The sequence below is a fragment of the Diadema antillarum genome, unplaced genomic scaffold (assembly GCF_040938485.1).
Source record: "Diadema antillarum isolate AM-2024a unplaced genomic scaffold, OU_Dant_1.0 seq00000182_RagTag, whole genome shotgun sequence".
Lineage (NCBI taxonomy): Eukaryota > Metazoa > Echinodermata > Echinoidea > Diadematoida > Diadematidae > Diadema > Diadema antillarum.
In genome coordinates this window covers 956,086-970,457 of record NW_027271249.1, presented here as the reverse complement: position 1 = coordinate 970,457, position 14,372 = coordinate 956,086, and the positions used below count along the sequence as shown (strand labels likewise).

Genomic DNA, 14,372 nt, shown 5'->3' with positions numbered 1-14,372 from the left:
CACCCTCTCTTCCCAATCAATATGATAATATCACCTAACGCTGAAACTTCTCAGGGTGTTGCAGCTTTATAAGTACCAAATCACATCCCAGTGTCTTAGTGTCATTATGTGGTATTTTTCTTTTATCAAAGAAAGTGGAGTTCAATACACATTTGTGTCAATTTATGTCTATTAATACTTTCAGATGACTGGCTATAATCATCGAAAGTGGTTAGAGTTTTATTAGAAACACAACATATAGAGGCCCGGAAGGAAGGCGAAGTCAAAGATATCCCTTGTTGGCATCCCGTCTATAACTACTTGTTTACATACCGTTAAAGTGACCATGGAATGTTAATATTTAACTGCCCCTTCCTGTCCCTCATCTCTATTGTATTCAAAAGCTTTATAGCACTCGTGGTTAGTCTGCAATTTCTCCACACCAGAACATGATAAGGTGAATTACGTTGTTAATGGGTTAATATTGTATAGACGCCTCTAATAGATACGATACCATGCACTATCAATATTATTTTGATATAATAAATATACAAAGCAATACCAATAGCTCTTCAGTTACAGAAATAACAACACTTCCTAAAGTCGAATCATCTCAAAATGATGGAATTTTATACATACTATTACAGGTGTACACTGAGCACAAACTGATAGCCCATAATGTTCTATAGAGTAAACGATCATTAACAATGTCCATACATCTCAGTACAACAGAGACAATTCATTATCATGCCCTGCTGTGTCTGCGAAAGCTGAACGCAAGGTTAACAAGCGCATTGAAGCACATCAGAAATACATGTACACGAAAATCCTATAACGATCGGGATAAACAGCAATTTTTATAGTTTCACGGTGGCTGGGTTACCATGCACCGTTACATGGGTATAGAATGTACATCTAGGTGGTGGAGTATGAGTTAACTGTGCACGGTTCCATGGTTGTGAATAAAAATGTGAAAGGCCATATTGAAACAACACACACACACACACACACACACACACGCACGCACACACACACGCACACACACACACACACACACACACACACACACACACACACAAATACAACTCCCTATTGTGACAGCGATAAACGTGGGAAAATCGAGTAGCAAAAACGCGTGATTCCCTGCAGGCGTGCAAATGTTGTCTGCACAGGAATAACGTGTAAACCCTAACTCTTAAAAGCCTAAACAACAAAGGAAAAACAAAGAAACAGTGCATCTTGAAAGCTGACATTCCATGTAACACTCTGAAGCTGTCTGAAAAGTTTGGAGGCAGAAATGGCGTCGTGTAGTGACCCCCATTATTTTTTTTTTCTCATTATAGCCTCCAAATCAGTGTGCAAAGAGGAAAAGTTTAGACTAGATTATTGATACACTACATAGCAGGTTTCGAAAGTCAAAGTAGGCTAGTTACTATTTTCTGCAACTCTGATGCCTGTCAATAAGAAATGCCACCTTCACAAGAACAATTTTGGACTTTTAGATCCTGTCTGCTATAGAAGAATAACAGAAAAGTCATGATTTGTTGAAGAAAGTACCTGTAAGACTCCGAGGAGGGCAAAGTTATTAATGTATAAGGGTGCTTTATCTGAAATATAAATTTTGATTGAGTAATGCACAAATTTGATTCGTACACATCAGTGGATTTCTGGAAAAAATCCGAAAATTAACTGTCGATGCAGGTTTAAAGAATCGTTAGTCTAGTTGATTTTTGTAGGGATGGTATCATACTTTTAGTTGGGGTGAACTTAGATTCAGCTTTTAACCTTTAGTGACCTCTTTAGAAAGTAAATCACTTCATGAAACGTTAAAAAAACATAACACGGAGGAATTCAAAGTCTACTGGCTGTCAATCGGTTTTGAAATGGCTGAGATATCCAAAAACAAAGTAAAACGAAGAGATCCTGATGGATTTAAAGTTGGGCCCACTTTTAATTTGAATCGCTTTGTTTTGAATATCTCATCCATTTCTGAACAAACCGTCCTATTCTCTGAATCGCTGCTATATGCTACTATAATTATGTGTTTCATTAGAGGTGTCTCATCATCTCCAAAAAAAAAAAATAATAATAATAATAATCAGCCAAAGAAGTTGGAAACCTGAAGCCACATCTCTATCGAAACGGTACCATCTATTTAAACGTTTACCTCTCACTATTTTAGAATCGACAGTCACATATAATAAATGTTAATCACGTAATTATGAAATTACTTATATACCTCCATTCAGTAGTACATGTAGAGGCCTATGCCACTTTAACTTGGTTACAGAGGAAGTGGATGGTAAATTTAACAAAGAGAAGTCACTTGGGATATAACTTTTCAAATTTTGCTTCCTTCATTCAAGAGGAATTCATGCACAAAAAAAAAAAATCATTTTGTGCATCCTCGCTCCAAAGCTTGTGAGTTCGGATGATGAATTATGAACGACCCTGCTATATGCCCTGCGGTATATTTCATAGCGAGAATAAGTGGACCCATAGAGCTTTGAAAGTGGTTGAAGAAGAAGAAAAAAATATGTATTTTCTCGTTAAAAAAGAGGAAATAAAGTAAAGGAAGAAAAGACATTGGAAATATGAATTTACATATTGCAAAGCAAACCAGAGAGAAATAGAACAGTACACAAGGTAACACCGTTTGGCGCATAAAACCCTGTCAGTCAGTATACAGTGAGCCATTAGCATTGCTTAGACACGTCCCGGTTCTATAAATTATGCTAATGACTGTTTAAACACGGCTATTGATTTTCACCGTCTCCTCAGAAACCGAGCCACGAGTGTCTTCCATCCGATTATCAACCAAAGTAACGTTCACTCAGCTATTGTCTGTCACGAGTGAAGACCACATACAGTGACTCTTCTTGTGATATCTCCTTACATAATTATAGCAATAACTGTATAGGCGACTCCAAGACCACACGCCATTGACAAAAGTATCGACAGAAGAAATAAAATAGGACGTCGTAGAATGCGAAACAACTGTGTGCGAATATCTCTTTGTTAACATGTTTTTAGTAAGAGAGAGTTTTTTCCTCCCTCTCTCTGTTACTTCACTCTCATCAAGGAGTTATTACTTGCTCTCATTGAGAACGCGGTTATGAATGGAGAGAGGGGGTAATAGGACCATGGAGGTCCCCTCCGGGTTTCCCCTCACCCTTGCGAAATTTCCCAGGATACGTAGACCCGCCATGATGTCAACTGTTGTGCTGTGCCATTCGGCCATTCGCGGCGTTCAATGAGCATCAAAATAACACAGACAAGGTGTTGTTACAGAGCAAGCGCAACACATGTCTTTATTTATTTCGTCAAAATTGATCGCTGGCAAAAGGGCATTCAATGGCATGTACCACCATAACATTCATGAAAAGCGAGAGCTATTAGGAGTTGCTTATGGGAAATTATCCTGCATATGAAAGTATTCGAAGGTCATTATAGTCCCACCCGTCTGGTGTGCGCTACTGTCCATCAAAACAGATGAATTACTAGCGTGATGTTATACACAATGAACGCTTCATATCGTATAGGGAGGGACCCGCCTTATCATCTCGGACATCCTACTACCATTGACTACACTGATAGTTACTGACCTGTCGAGCGCGCCGATAAATCACATCCTTTGTGCCATTATCCATTATACTAGCTAATGAATGTTAATCAAAAGACAGGGAGGTAGGTGGGGAGAGATGGGTGCCTTTTCCCACGCACTTCACATAATGTAATGCGTTACAGGCCCGTAGCCAGGGGGGGGGGGGGGGGGGGGGGGGGGTGCGTCGGGTGCGTACGCACCCCCCCAAATTCTGAAAGGTCCACTTTTTCATAATAACGGTTTTTAGCAATTCTCAAGATAACAATCCAAATAAATATAAAGACACATTATATGCTACGTAAATGTGGAAGAGTACGTTTAACAATGTTAAAAATAATTGTACGAAACCCTTTTGTTGTATGAACCATCGGATCGTCCCCATGCACACAAACACAAATGTTATGTATCAATTTGTGCGAACTATTGTTATATTGGCACTGCATGCCATGGCCCTTGGCGCGTGTGACCGGTGTTTTTTTTTTCCACTGGCCGCCCGAGTACGTGCGATTCGTGGATGACATTGAGGTTGACAATTGCATTTTTTTCACAGGAACAGAGGTAAGTGGATGAAAATCTAATAGCCTCAAGTTTACATATATGATAAAAATTAAAGAAATTTCCTCGAAATTACTATAATCGAAAACCTGAGACATTTTATATCTACGTCTCACAAAGATATAGTACATGTATATATAAGTACATGTTGGCATGATAATGCCTGGGGATAGATTATTATGTCAACTATTTTCCATTATGAATGCATGCTCCAATCAAATTGTGAAAAGGTGGTCATGAATTAGCATTTCTTACGAACGATCAGGAGAGACAAAACAAAATGAAAGGCCTGTCTTACTCCAGTTCTCTTGTAACACTCATTGGGCCATTATGCATGCCTAACGAATTATAACAGCATCTTTTTCTAGCCCTTTTGCTAGTACCAACATTCGAGAAAAGATCATCTATCAAGTAACTGTACGATCTCCTTGCATAATCTAATGCTTTTAAACACACACTTATTCATATTTTTCATAAAAAACACAGGTAATGAGCCGGATTGGGTTAAAATTCTCACTTACAGCTTTGTAGAAGTCTGAGTCAACAGTATCACACATTACTTCAAGACGTATTAGTACAAACGATTTCTTGAGCCTGCACCGTTTCAGGCTCTGTTCTGGATACGGCGGTAGAAACTCATTCTTTTTTGTTGTTTATTTTATCATTATTTACTAATCTCTTTTCTAACTTACAGGTAGCGGATTTCTTTGCAGGCCAAATTCGGAAATGTAGTGTTGATTATTACTTATACATTTTCTCATGTTGTGACAGTTCTATTGGTTCTCATTTTAAAGTGAGCCAAAACCTAAGAACATTTTCACTTATAATATTTCCAAAGAGTATTATGCAGGCACGCAAACTCATTTTAGTTGTATTTCATTTAAATGTTATGGGTAAGAGGGTATGAGAGAGAATGGAAAGTGCTGAGCTATGAAGTAAAATGGTAAAGTAAAAAGTTTGTCAGATAGTATTACAAAAGAAACTAATTCTTTTTTGTTTGTTTATTTGATCATTATTTACTTATCTCTCTTCTAACTTAAAGGTAGTGGATCTCTTTGCAGCCCAAATTCGAAAATGCCTAGAGACAGCTAGTAACCAAATATGCTACTATAATTTAATAAATAAGAAATAACCATTCCAGCATGTATCTTAGTGTGCACAGTAAGACAGATCAAATCAAATAGGAAAACATCTGAGCACTAAGCCTGAGGTCTGAATTTGCACTCAACTTCTTCCAATGGCTAACGGATGTTTAATTTTTGAATTTCACTGACCTCCAAATTTCAGAAAGAAAACCTTCTTAGCATGATGGTTAATATGACATTTGACTGATATTGGAGATGTTTGCGAATCGGATCTACTACCTTTAATATTATTAAATCTAAAATGATTATTTGAAAGTTCGGAAATGCTGGAAATATCCTACCACAAGGAGGCAAAATATAAATGGTTCACATTTACAATTCATTTTGTTTAAAAAATTTTCTTATTTATTTTCGTTTTTGACAAACTCGCATATACCAACGGCAGATATACTGTATAGTAAAGTGAATGTTTCATCTTCCAAACAGCATCCAATGGGATGGAAAACTCCAACTGAAAGGTGGACACCGTGACCATACTCGCTAAAGAAAACGCGTAATAGGGGTCGTTTTTTCTCACGGATTAGATGGAAAGTGTGATGTACGAGCGTATATAATCAAAGGGTATCAAAAAGGCCGAAATTTGGGAAAATGGTATATTGTTCAATCATGATGAAGTACTTCTTTAGGGTGCAGGAAACATTTAAGGAATACTTGTTTTTAAGGCCCGAAAAAATCATATGATCATTACTCGTTTAGGGGCCATTTTGAAAGTCCATGTATGAGCATGGCGTCCACCTTTTAATTGTCGCTACCCCTCCCGGGACAGTATCAAAGGACCGTTTTGTTAATTAACGCAATCCCCCCTTCCTTTAAAAATCCTGGCTTCAGGCCTGCTAACGCGGGTATACAATAGAAAAAATAAAAGTTAAAACAACACCAGGAAAATCACTATTCTCAATTTTGCGGCGCGCTACGCGCGCAGAGTCTCGAACACAATTAGACTTTGCAACTTCCTGGCAAAATGAGTTTTTACTATTTCCTAGATGAAATACCGTAACGCGATTGCATGCAACAGACAAAAATAAAAAATTCCTCGAGACTTTTAAACGTCATTAAAACAGTCAAAATTCACAATTTGCGGCGCGCTTCGCGCGCAAATTCTTACACAACTTTTGTAGTTCGGTCGTCCAAAGAATATATATATATATATATATATATATATATATATATATATATATATATTTGTGTGTGTGTGTGTGTGTGTGTCATCATTGGTATTGGTACCGAAGGTCCGTTTTTTTAGTGACCGCACCCCCCCTTGAAAAATCCTGGCTACGGGCCTGCGTTACTGTATTCTATAACGACAGTTCCTAGATTGTAATAGAGAGAATAACTCCGCATAATACACGCCCCTGGACAATGGCGGTGTTGCCCTTGATATATCCACACAATGAATTCAACCACGCGCCACTGCACAATGGGCGCCCACGAGTAAGCGGCAAGGCGAATCACGTCTGCTCCGATGTCTGAACTGTCAATGAAACAGTACATGGTTTTCCTCATCATCTTGAGTGATGAAAGCTGCTAACCACCCCATAATCATTTTCTCTAACTGCAGGAATAACTGAATTCACTTACCCTTATATTACTGTTTCCGTTCCCCATGTCTCATGATCATTCCTTGGTCTTTAAAGAAGCACAAACTATCGGCGGAGAGTAGACACCAGCGATCCGGATGACAGTGTTCGCGCGACTGACTTCCGACAGCTTTCCCTCTGGATCTCTGAAGACGGTGTGGGATAGAGGAGGAGGGAACGGAGACAGGGCGTGGGGTGTTCTCTCTTGCTCATCTCGGGACAGAACGGCGTTTACGGCCGCGGTGATGTAAGCTAATCGAGAGGGTGGTCGCGCGTTCGCGCTCGTGTGTCCGTCATGTCTCAAATGATTCATATTGTAGAACGATGATAGAAGCGCCGCACATTGTTAGTACGCAGTGCCGCCGTAAGGTGCTCATACTTATGTGCATGGAGCTACTTGTAGATTCACGCATGGTTATCATGCTGAAAAATGTTTGTATGGAGTGTGTGTATGTGTGTATGTGTGCGAAACGGAGGGAGAGACAGACAGACTGACAGATAATGAGGAATTAAGGGAGAGAAAGCACATTCATGCTAGAGATCGCGCCCGCTTTACCTCGCTTCACTTCTTACATTTTTATCAACTTGTCAGACAGTCAATGTGGAAGCGTGGCATGATGATAGATATAGGCAAATAAAGCATTAATTCTTCAAGTCCCGTTGGCAGCATGCAACTTGTACAAATTCAAAAAGAACTTTAATACACTGGTTGCATTTAGAGGTTTTATGTGCATTTCGCTAGAGTGAAAAAAAAACAAAACAAACATGCACCTTCCGGCTCTGCAAGTTTTGGGGAGGGGGTGCATGGTATCATGAGAAGAGAGGAGCTGGGGTTAGCAGTGGTCCATGAACATGGCTGTCGCTGCATGTGGTGATTAATCTATGGACTATCAAAACAACAAACGGTGTTATAGATATAAGTCCATGTTATATGTGTATGCCCGTCTCTGGAGTGCTTCGTCAAAAAGTGAAACATTGTGCAATCATGCGTTGTGCGGTCATGCTTTATATAGGGCCTATGTAGCTATATACCTCCTAGAGTAGGCCCTATACCGCCTTATCACGTTCACGAAAAAGTCAAGGGCAATACTATACTAGCTGGCAAACATTGTCTGTATGTCAACACTTACATCAAAGTCTGAACAAACGTCTGGCTTTCAAATGGCACTTTTGATGAATACATGTATTCACATCACTCCCTTCAATAATAAACAGTTCAAAGTTTCCTCTTCGTGTGAGTCGTATTGTTCGCGAATGAGGCGTTGATCACACAAAGAGCGAACCGTTCTTTTAAACAAATGAGCTTTTTATATCATGTGCAAATTTATCTAAATACGTTATAAACTGCAGAGCTTCGTTAAGTAGTAAGTTGACATCTATAAAGTTATTATGTTCATAATGATAATAGCCTTCTTTACCCATGGTAGCCTCTTTATTCTAAGCACCTTTTCCTGTTTTAAGAGGGCCGTGCCGTTGTCATAGTTACCCCAACATTGCTAAGCACCAATTTTGATTTTAATTTTTATATTCTTTATTTTACAGATGGGTCAAAGAAGAAATATGGGGATTAAAAAAAAAACACCACAGGACTTGATTTAAAAACTCTTACGTCAGACTGCAGAATTTTGCCAACAACAGGGACCGCGGAACCGGCGCGCCGCCGCGGCGATGCGAGGGGCACGGGGCTGGGGAAGGGCTGCATCTTCCCCCCTCCCCCCCCCCCCCCCCAAAAAAAATCCAATTTTGGATTTTTTAACAAGACAACAGAACCCATGACACCCAGACGGTTCCGCCAAGGATAATTATTTTTCGTCTCAGCACCCCCCCCCCCCTCAAAAAAATAAAACAAGTTAAGTGCCACCCCTGAACAAATACCACAGAGTCCCCGCTCTATCACACGAAGTTGGCACTCTAATGTGATGTCTTTGTAAAACTGTCAGCATACTAATAATCACATTGCACATAACTATAAATTTCCACAGTTTTTTTAATGGAATTGGATGCACCTAGATATAGCTGACCTAAAAGATAAAGTTGGCCCATTTACTGAAGGGCGGTCGAATGACTTAACCATTACACATAGTCAATATAATTATTGTACATGTCGCTGGCTACCAGGGAATGGAAAATAACAAGAAATTCGTTGATTTTCTGCAATTTAGTATTTCGAGTCCACAATCCATTGATTTCACCCCAAATGACTAAGTATGATTCCGTCAGGTATCAGCTATAGACACTGGAAGAATAGAGGCTTGTTTAACAGTTGATCAACTGAAACTCTTTTGCAGTTTTATTTCTTTTTCTCTTTTTTTTTCTCTCTTAATTATGTTGTCAGGCTATAGTGTCCTTCCGAGTTTATTTCCTGGCGCTTGTCGTTATCTTCGTTTGACCGGTTTTGATGCGAAAGGGCAGTATGGGAAACTGTTACGTAACATTCAAGCAAGAATGTCGAAAAGAGTTAACTAAAAACACAGCTTTGGTTTTATGCAGATGTGAAAACTGAATGGCTCACTAAAGAGAAAGCTATATACCACCATTATAGGACGAAATGTATCCAATGAGGTGAGTAAAACTGTAGGTTCGGGAAAAACTTGCAAAGTAACGACTCTAGCTGCCATGGAAGGTAGTTTGTAAAATCTTAGGCCCTTAGGGTTAATGAAAATAGAGTGAGGCTGGGAAAATCATATCACACGAGCAAAGGAAACACAGGTTGACGTATACAATAACTCTATTTGTATTATGGCTGTATATTTTTGGTCATGGCAGTTTCGAACACACATGCGCTGCTTATCAATACAAATCCTCGAGTACAAAGAGAACCCCGCGCAACTAAACGCGCTTTTTACCTATGTATAGTAATTATGTACGAATGTCAGGATTCAGCGTTGTCTACCTGTGAAATTTCAAAGTTGATTGCTCAGAAAGAATACAGGGAAGGCCAATGTAGTGAACTATTTATAAAGCTCAAACTCAAATCGCAGTTCCACTTAATACTGTTCGCTCGTATAATATGTATAAAGTCAAATGTATTTGGATTTATGTAAGCAAACTGATATACCTGAAGCCATTTTATTTGCATCTGTATTTCATCACACATGTCTCTCTCATACTCTTCACTGTGTACTGTCTTAACGGAGTAATAAAATTTATTACAGAATAAGATAATGGCACTGAACGTCACACAGTTACCTCAAATAGTGAGGGCCGTTCAACACCAGTGTTTAAGTCACTGGTGTGATGGCGCTATTTCATAATTTCAATGGGTGCTGCGCGCAAGTGCCTGTCGAGAATAATAATAATTATCAACTGATACCATCATTATTCTTCAACACCCGATCTATAGTGATATGTCTTCTTGAATTACAGTCTATCTTCATTATTTGATTGCTGTGTAGAAATCCTTTTCTGATACACGATAGCTACCTGTACCAAAATGAAATCTAACAATTTTGAGGGAGGTTCGGTCACTTCTAATAGCAATAATTATACAGAGGGAAGTGTCAGAGAATAATGTTATTCATGAAACGTACTTGACAATGCAAACTCTTAGTGTACACTAATCTAGATTACGTCATAGCAGCTCCTGCTGTATTCAATTTGTATCACCGCACATTAGTTATACATTGTGCAGAGTATAAGACAGAGGAAGATCAAGTCAATCCATATACATGGCTACAATACGAGGACACGTGTACGCTTTATCGGTGGGTTCCTCTCGAACTTGCAGCAGCTTACCTCATCCCCAGCTTTTGAAACCGAAAGCGCAGTTACAAAAGAGTAGGATCAATGAAAGTGACAAGATAAGACAATGCTTATATTGACGTGCATTGTGATGCTATACTCTCTCTCTATCTCCCTTCCCATCTCTTGTCTACCTCTATTTCCCTCTTTCCCTCTCTCTTACTCTTCCTCTCTATAGCTCTTCAGATATGTCTATCTATCTATCTATCTATCTATCTATCTATCTATCTATCTATCTATCTATCTATCTATCTATCTATCATCCATCTCTCTCTCGATCGCTCTCTCTGTACCTATCTATCTATCTTTCTTTTTTTTAAATCTATCTTCTAATAATCGTATAGAAAGGAAATAAAACAGGCAACTTTGCACATTATCTAAAATTTGATTGTCGAGCTCATTAATGTGCGTACAGCATAGTAATCTGCCTTGGAAATCATTTAACCTGCACGCCTATAATTTAGCAGATAATGCTAACGTCAGGCAAGTTTGGGGCATACTTTCTTCTTGACAGCGAGAGCAACCCTTTGTTCAAGTAGGCTCGGGCAAAGACACATTCTGTTCGTCTCAGCTGATTTTGTTGGATGTTGGATAATACCAATGAATCAATAAATAAATAGAGATTATAAAATGAATTGAATTGATACATTTGAATCAACAACATGTAGGCCTACTTAAACTTTACCATGCAGTAATTGTATTGCATGGAGTAAGCATGTTTGCTTGTTGTTCGTGTGTTTGCTACTTGTTTTATCATTTTCTGCCTGAGAAGATGGCTGGATATCTAGCTCATTTTCTTCAACAGCACCAGTTAGTCTTCCATGGAGTCCGGTAAATGTTAATTCACTAAATCCTAGAAAAGCGTCTATACTTTTTATTTGTTTGTTTGTTTCTGACATCTCCATCTGCTCAATGAGAAGATGGCTGGATAGCCCATTCAATATTCAGGTGTGTAATATCTGGTCTTCCATGATGGGGCCCAGTTGGATATAAAGCCGGACCACTTCACCGGGTCTAAGCACCCTGTTCTTTGCGATGAATAAAAATGAAGCTGGAACATTTACAGCTGTATGTGCATAAGTTGTGAATCTCTCATACACGGGACCTCTATTTTATGTCCTAATCAAGGGGACACAGTGTTTTGCCTCTGGCTACATAATAACAATAGAGGGGACGGTATGATAATTGCTCATTGGGACCCGGCAATCGAACTAGGGTCCTTTGAGGCAGACGCGCTGTGGTTACCGAACTCATCCAAGTGAAGTCACATCTGCCCTGCCTGTCATTCCACGTGCCTTCCTTTACGAATTCCCAACGAAATATCTCTGGTAGAAAGTTATGTCGGCCTATACAGTTTAATGTTGGACTGGCTTGTCCTTAGTCATGGTGTTAAACATGATTAAAAGTTATGGAAAAGACGACCAAAAAGGTGCGCCTTTCTTGCATGACATCGAGATCCGGCGTAAATTGCTTTGTTTTAGGCGTTGGGGAGCTACTTGATAATGAACTCACATTGCAAAGAGCGGGGAGCAGCCTATCTTAGTAGATATTCCTGATATTAAAGTTCTTCGACCTTATCTCTTGTTTATGCTGTACAAAGTCTGTGTCGACTGGCCTTTAAACCTAAAACTCTTATGAATGATTTCTTCACAGCTAAAATTGTGATGGTGATGGCACTGTGTAAAGGTATGTCTCGTGCTATTATACATGTACTAATATTGAGTTTGAACAGTAGGCCCTAGTCACTTTTATAAGTCAGTGGTAAACCCATATCACTGTCTACAGAAAGCAAGATTTTCTTATCTGGAAAGCTTATAGACGCGGACATTGTTTTGTGCTCGTTAGTCAGCAGATGTTTTATTGTGGAAAAGGCGCACAGTTTTTGTCTATGTAGGCCCTACAAATCATTGGCTTTATAATTTGGATGTTCGAGCTAGCACGGAGCCATGTAGTGTTATCAGCTGAATGTGCATTATTTTGTCGATCAGATTTGTTTTTTGTTTTTTGTTTTTGTTTTCGAACAATAAGGTACTGGAATCCTTGCAGCTGACTAACTGAGAGCAAATTTTGTTCGACAAGTTTGTCGGACAAAACGCTTCGTGAAAGATACATGCCCCCCCCCCCCCAAGAATTTAAGTTGATCTTGAATTTTAAGATCAACTTAGAATTATGGTAGGCTATTATGACTTCAATAATATTCAAAATTTCATATAAGAATGTCTATTTTGGAGATTTTTTCGTACAGGTTACAATATTAAGTAGGGTGCCTATTGGAAAGGATTGTTTTCTGTAAATTTTGATAACAAAAGTTATGTAAAGTGGATTCTGAAAACATCCCCCCCCCCCCGGCCCCAGGTCGGGCCGGTTGCACACAATGTCGACTGCGAATCGCTGTCGAATATCTTATTCTGTCAATCCGTGAGCTGGTCGTGGCAGCACTCAGTCGGGCGTCGCTGCTGCATGCCCACAGTGCTAGCTGCTATTAAACAGCAAAAGGAACAAAGTATGTGTTTAAGTCTCCGACGTGGACTTCCTTTCTTGACCTGTCTTCCTGCTGTCTGAGCTACAAAGGTATTTTCCAACATGGGGGAAGAATTGGGGTTTTCAGACGTTTCCATATTAATTTCTGTGAGATACTGTGCAGAAATTTATACCACAGTCCCACATATTCAGTTTTGTGCTGGCTATCTAGGTTTTGTTTTGTTTTGTTTTTCTTTACTTGAATGCGTCTAGATCTACACGTAAATTGTATAATTTAAGTTCTTCTATGACGTTAGTATAATAGATATTTACTTGTCAAGGAATTGACCCTTTTGTTAGTGCTGACGTGTGAAAATGACAGGAGACCGGAGATGTGTGTGAGAACAGTTGAGGCATGATGAGGCAAACTGAGCTTTGCTATAGAGTCTAGTAGTATACTTGGGTGACCTGCACCTCGTCATAGTTAACGTTTGCGCATATTTGAATCACATTTCGCCACTGAAATTCTTTGAAATCCAACTCACATACAGGAAAAATGCTGAAAATTCCAATGGAATCACAAGCTCACTGATCGATATCGAAAATTTGCAGCTATCGTCGTCAAACGCGAACGATGCGAAATATCTGTGCGCTAAGGAAGGGGCCCGCAACTCGTCACCCGCGCTCCCATAGACAAAGCACGTAAAAGACGTGTGCGGGTGACCGTGATGCTCCCATAGACATACACGTAAAAGATGCGTGCGGGGACAGTGGTGATAGTAATAACACGTAGGGTCCTATTCCGATTAAAATTTCCGATTTTCGCGAAAAACTGTTCGGTTTTCACCAAAATTTGCTTGGCCCTGCCAAGTTTCAAGCATACTGAACACAGTCCCGGGCATAAATTTTTGTTTAGTGCGCTTAAAACAATTTTAAGCGGGGTGACGGTATTCGGGCCCCTGACGAGGTGCGGGTACCTCGCTATATGTCATAACAAATTCTTATGACGCCCCTCGTAGTGTATTGTGTAGGCTATGCTGTAGCATCATGATACTGATAGTTACAGGCCTACTTCTACAATTCTCCACTAGCTACTGTACTATTGACACTCCAAATGATTCCATGAATGATTGACAAATTATCTGTGAATGGAGTGATTTCATTTTGTTTGCTGTTGTAGATATACCTAATGTCAATGAAGGAAAGTCGTTCTTTCTTTCTTGTAAACTTTCATGAACCCACAGAAACTATAACTAACCTCATCTTTTTACACTTTTCAGGTGCAAAAAAGGCACATGATAATGAGTTGCC

General features: G+C 39.4%; 2 protein-coding genes across 2 annotated transcripts in view; one reads left to right on the top strand and one right to left on the bottom strand.

Annotated features, from left to right (window-relative positions):
* The window catches only part of LOC139728478 (uncharacterized), a 38,722-nt gene extending 31,780 nt beyond the window's left edge, over positions 1–6,942 (bottom strand). The window contains exon 1 of the mRNA XM_071639416.1: positions 6,862–6,942. Coding sequence (XP_071495517.1) covers positions 6,862–6,888 — 27 coding nt within the window. The 5' untranslated portion in view covers positions 6,889–6,942. The remainder of the gene's footprint in view (positions 1–6,861) is intronic.
* A 6,107-nt stretch (positions 6,943–13,049) lies between these two features.
* Positions 13,050–14,372, top strand: part of LOC139728514 (E3 ubiquitin-protein ligase SHPRH-like) — a 37,799-nt gene continuing 36,476 nt past the window's right edge. The window contains exon 1 of the mRNA XM_071639451.1: positions 13,050–13,172. The gene's annotated coding sequence lies outside the window, so the exon portion shown is untranslated. The remainder of the gene's footprint in view (positions 13,173–14,372) is intronic.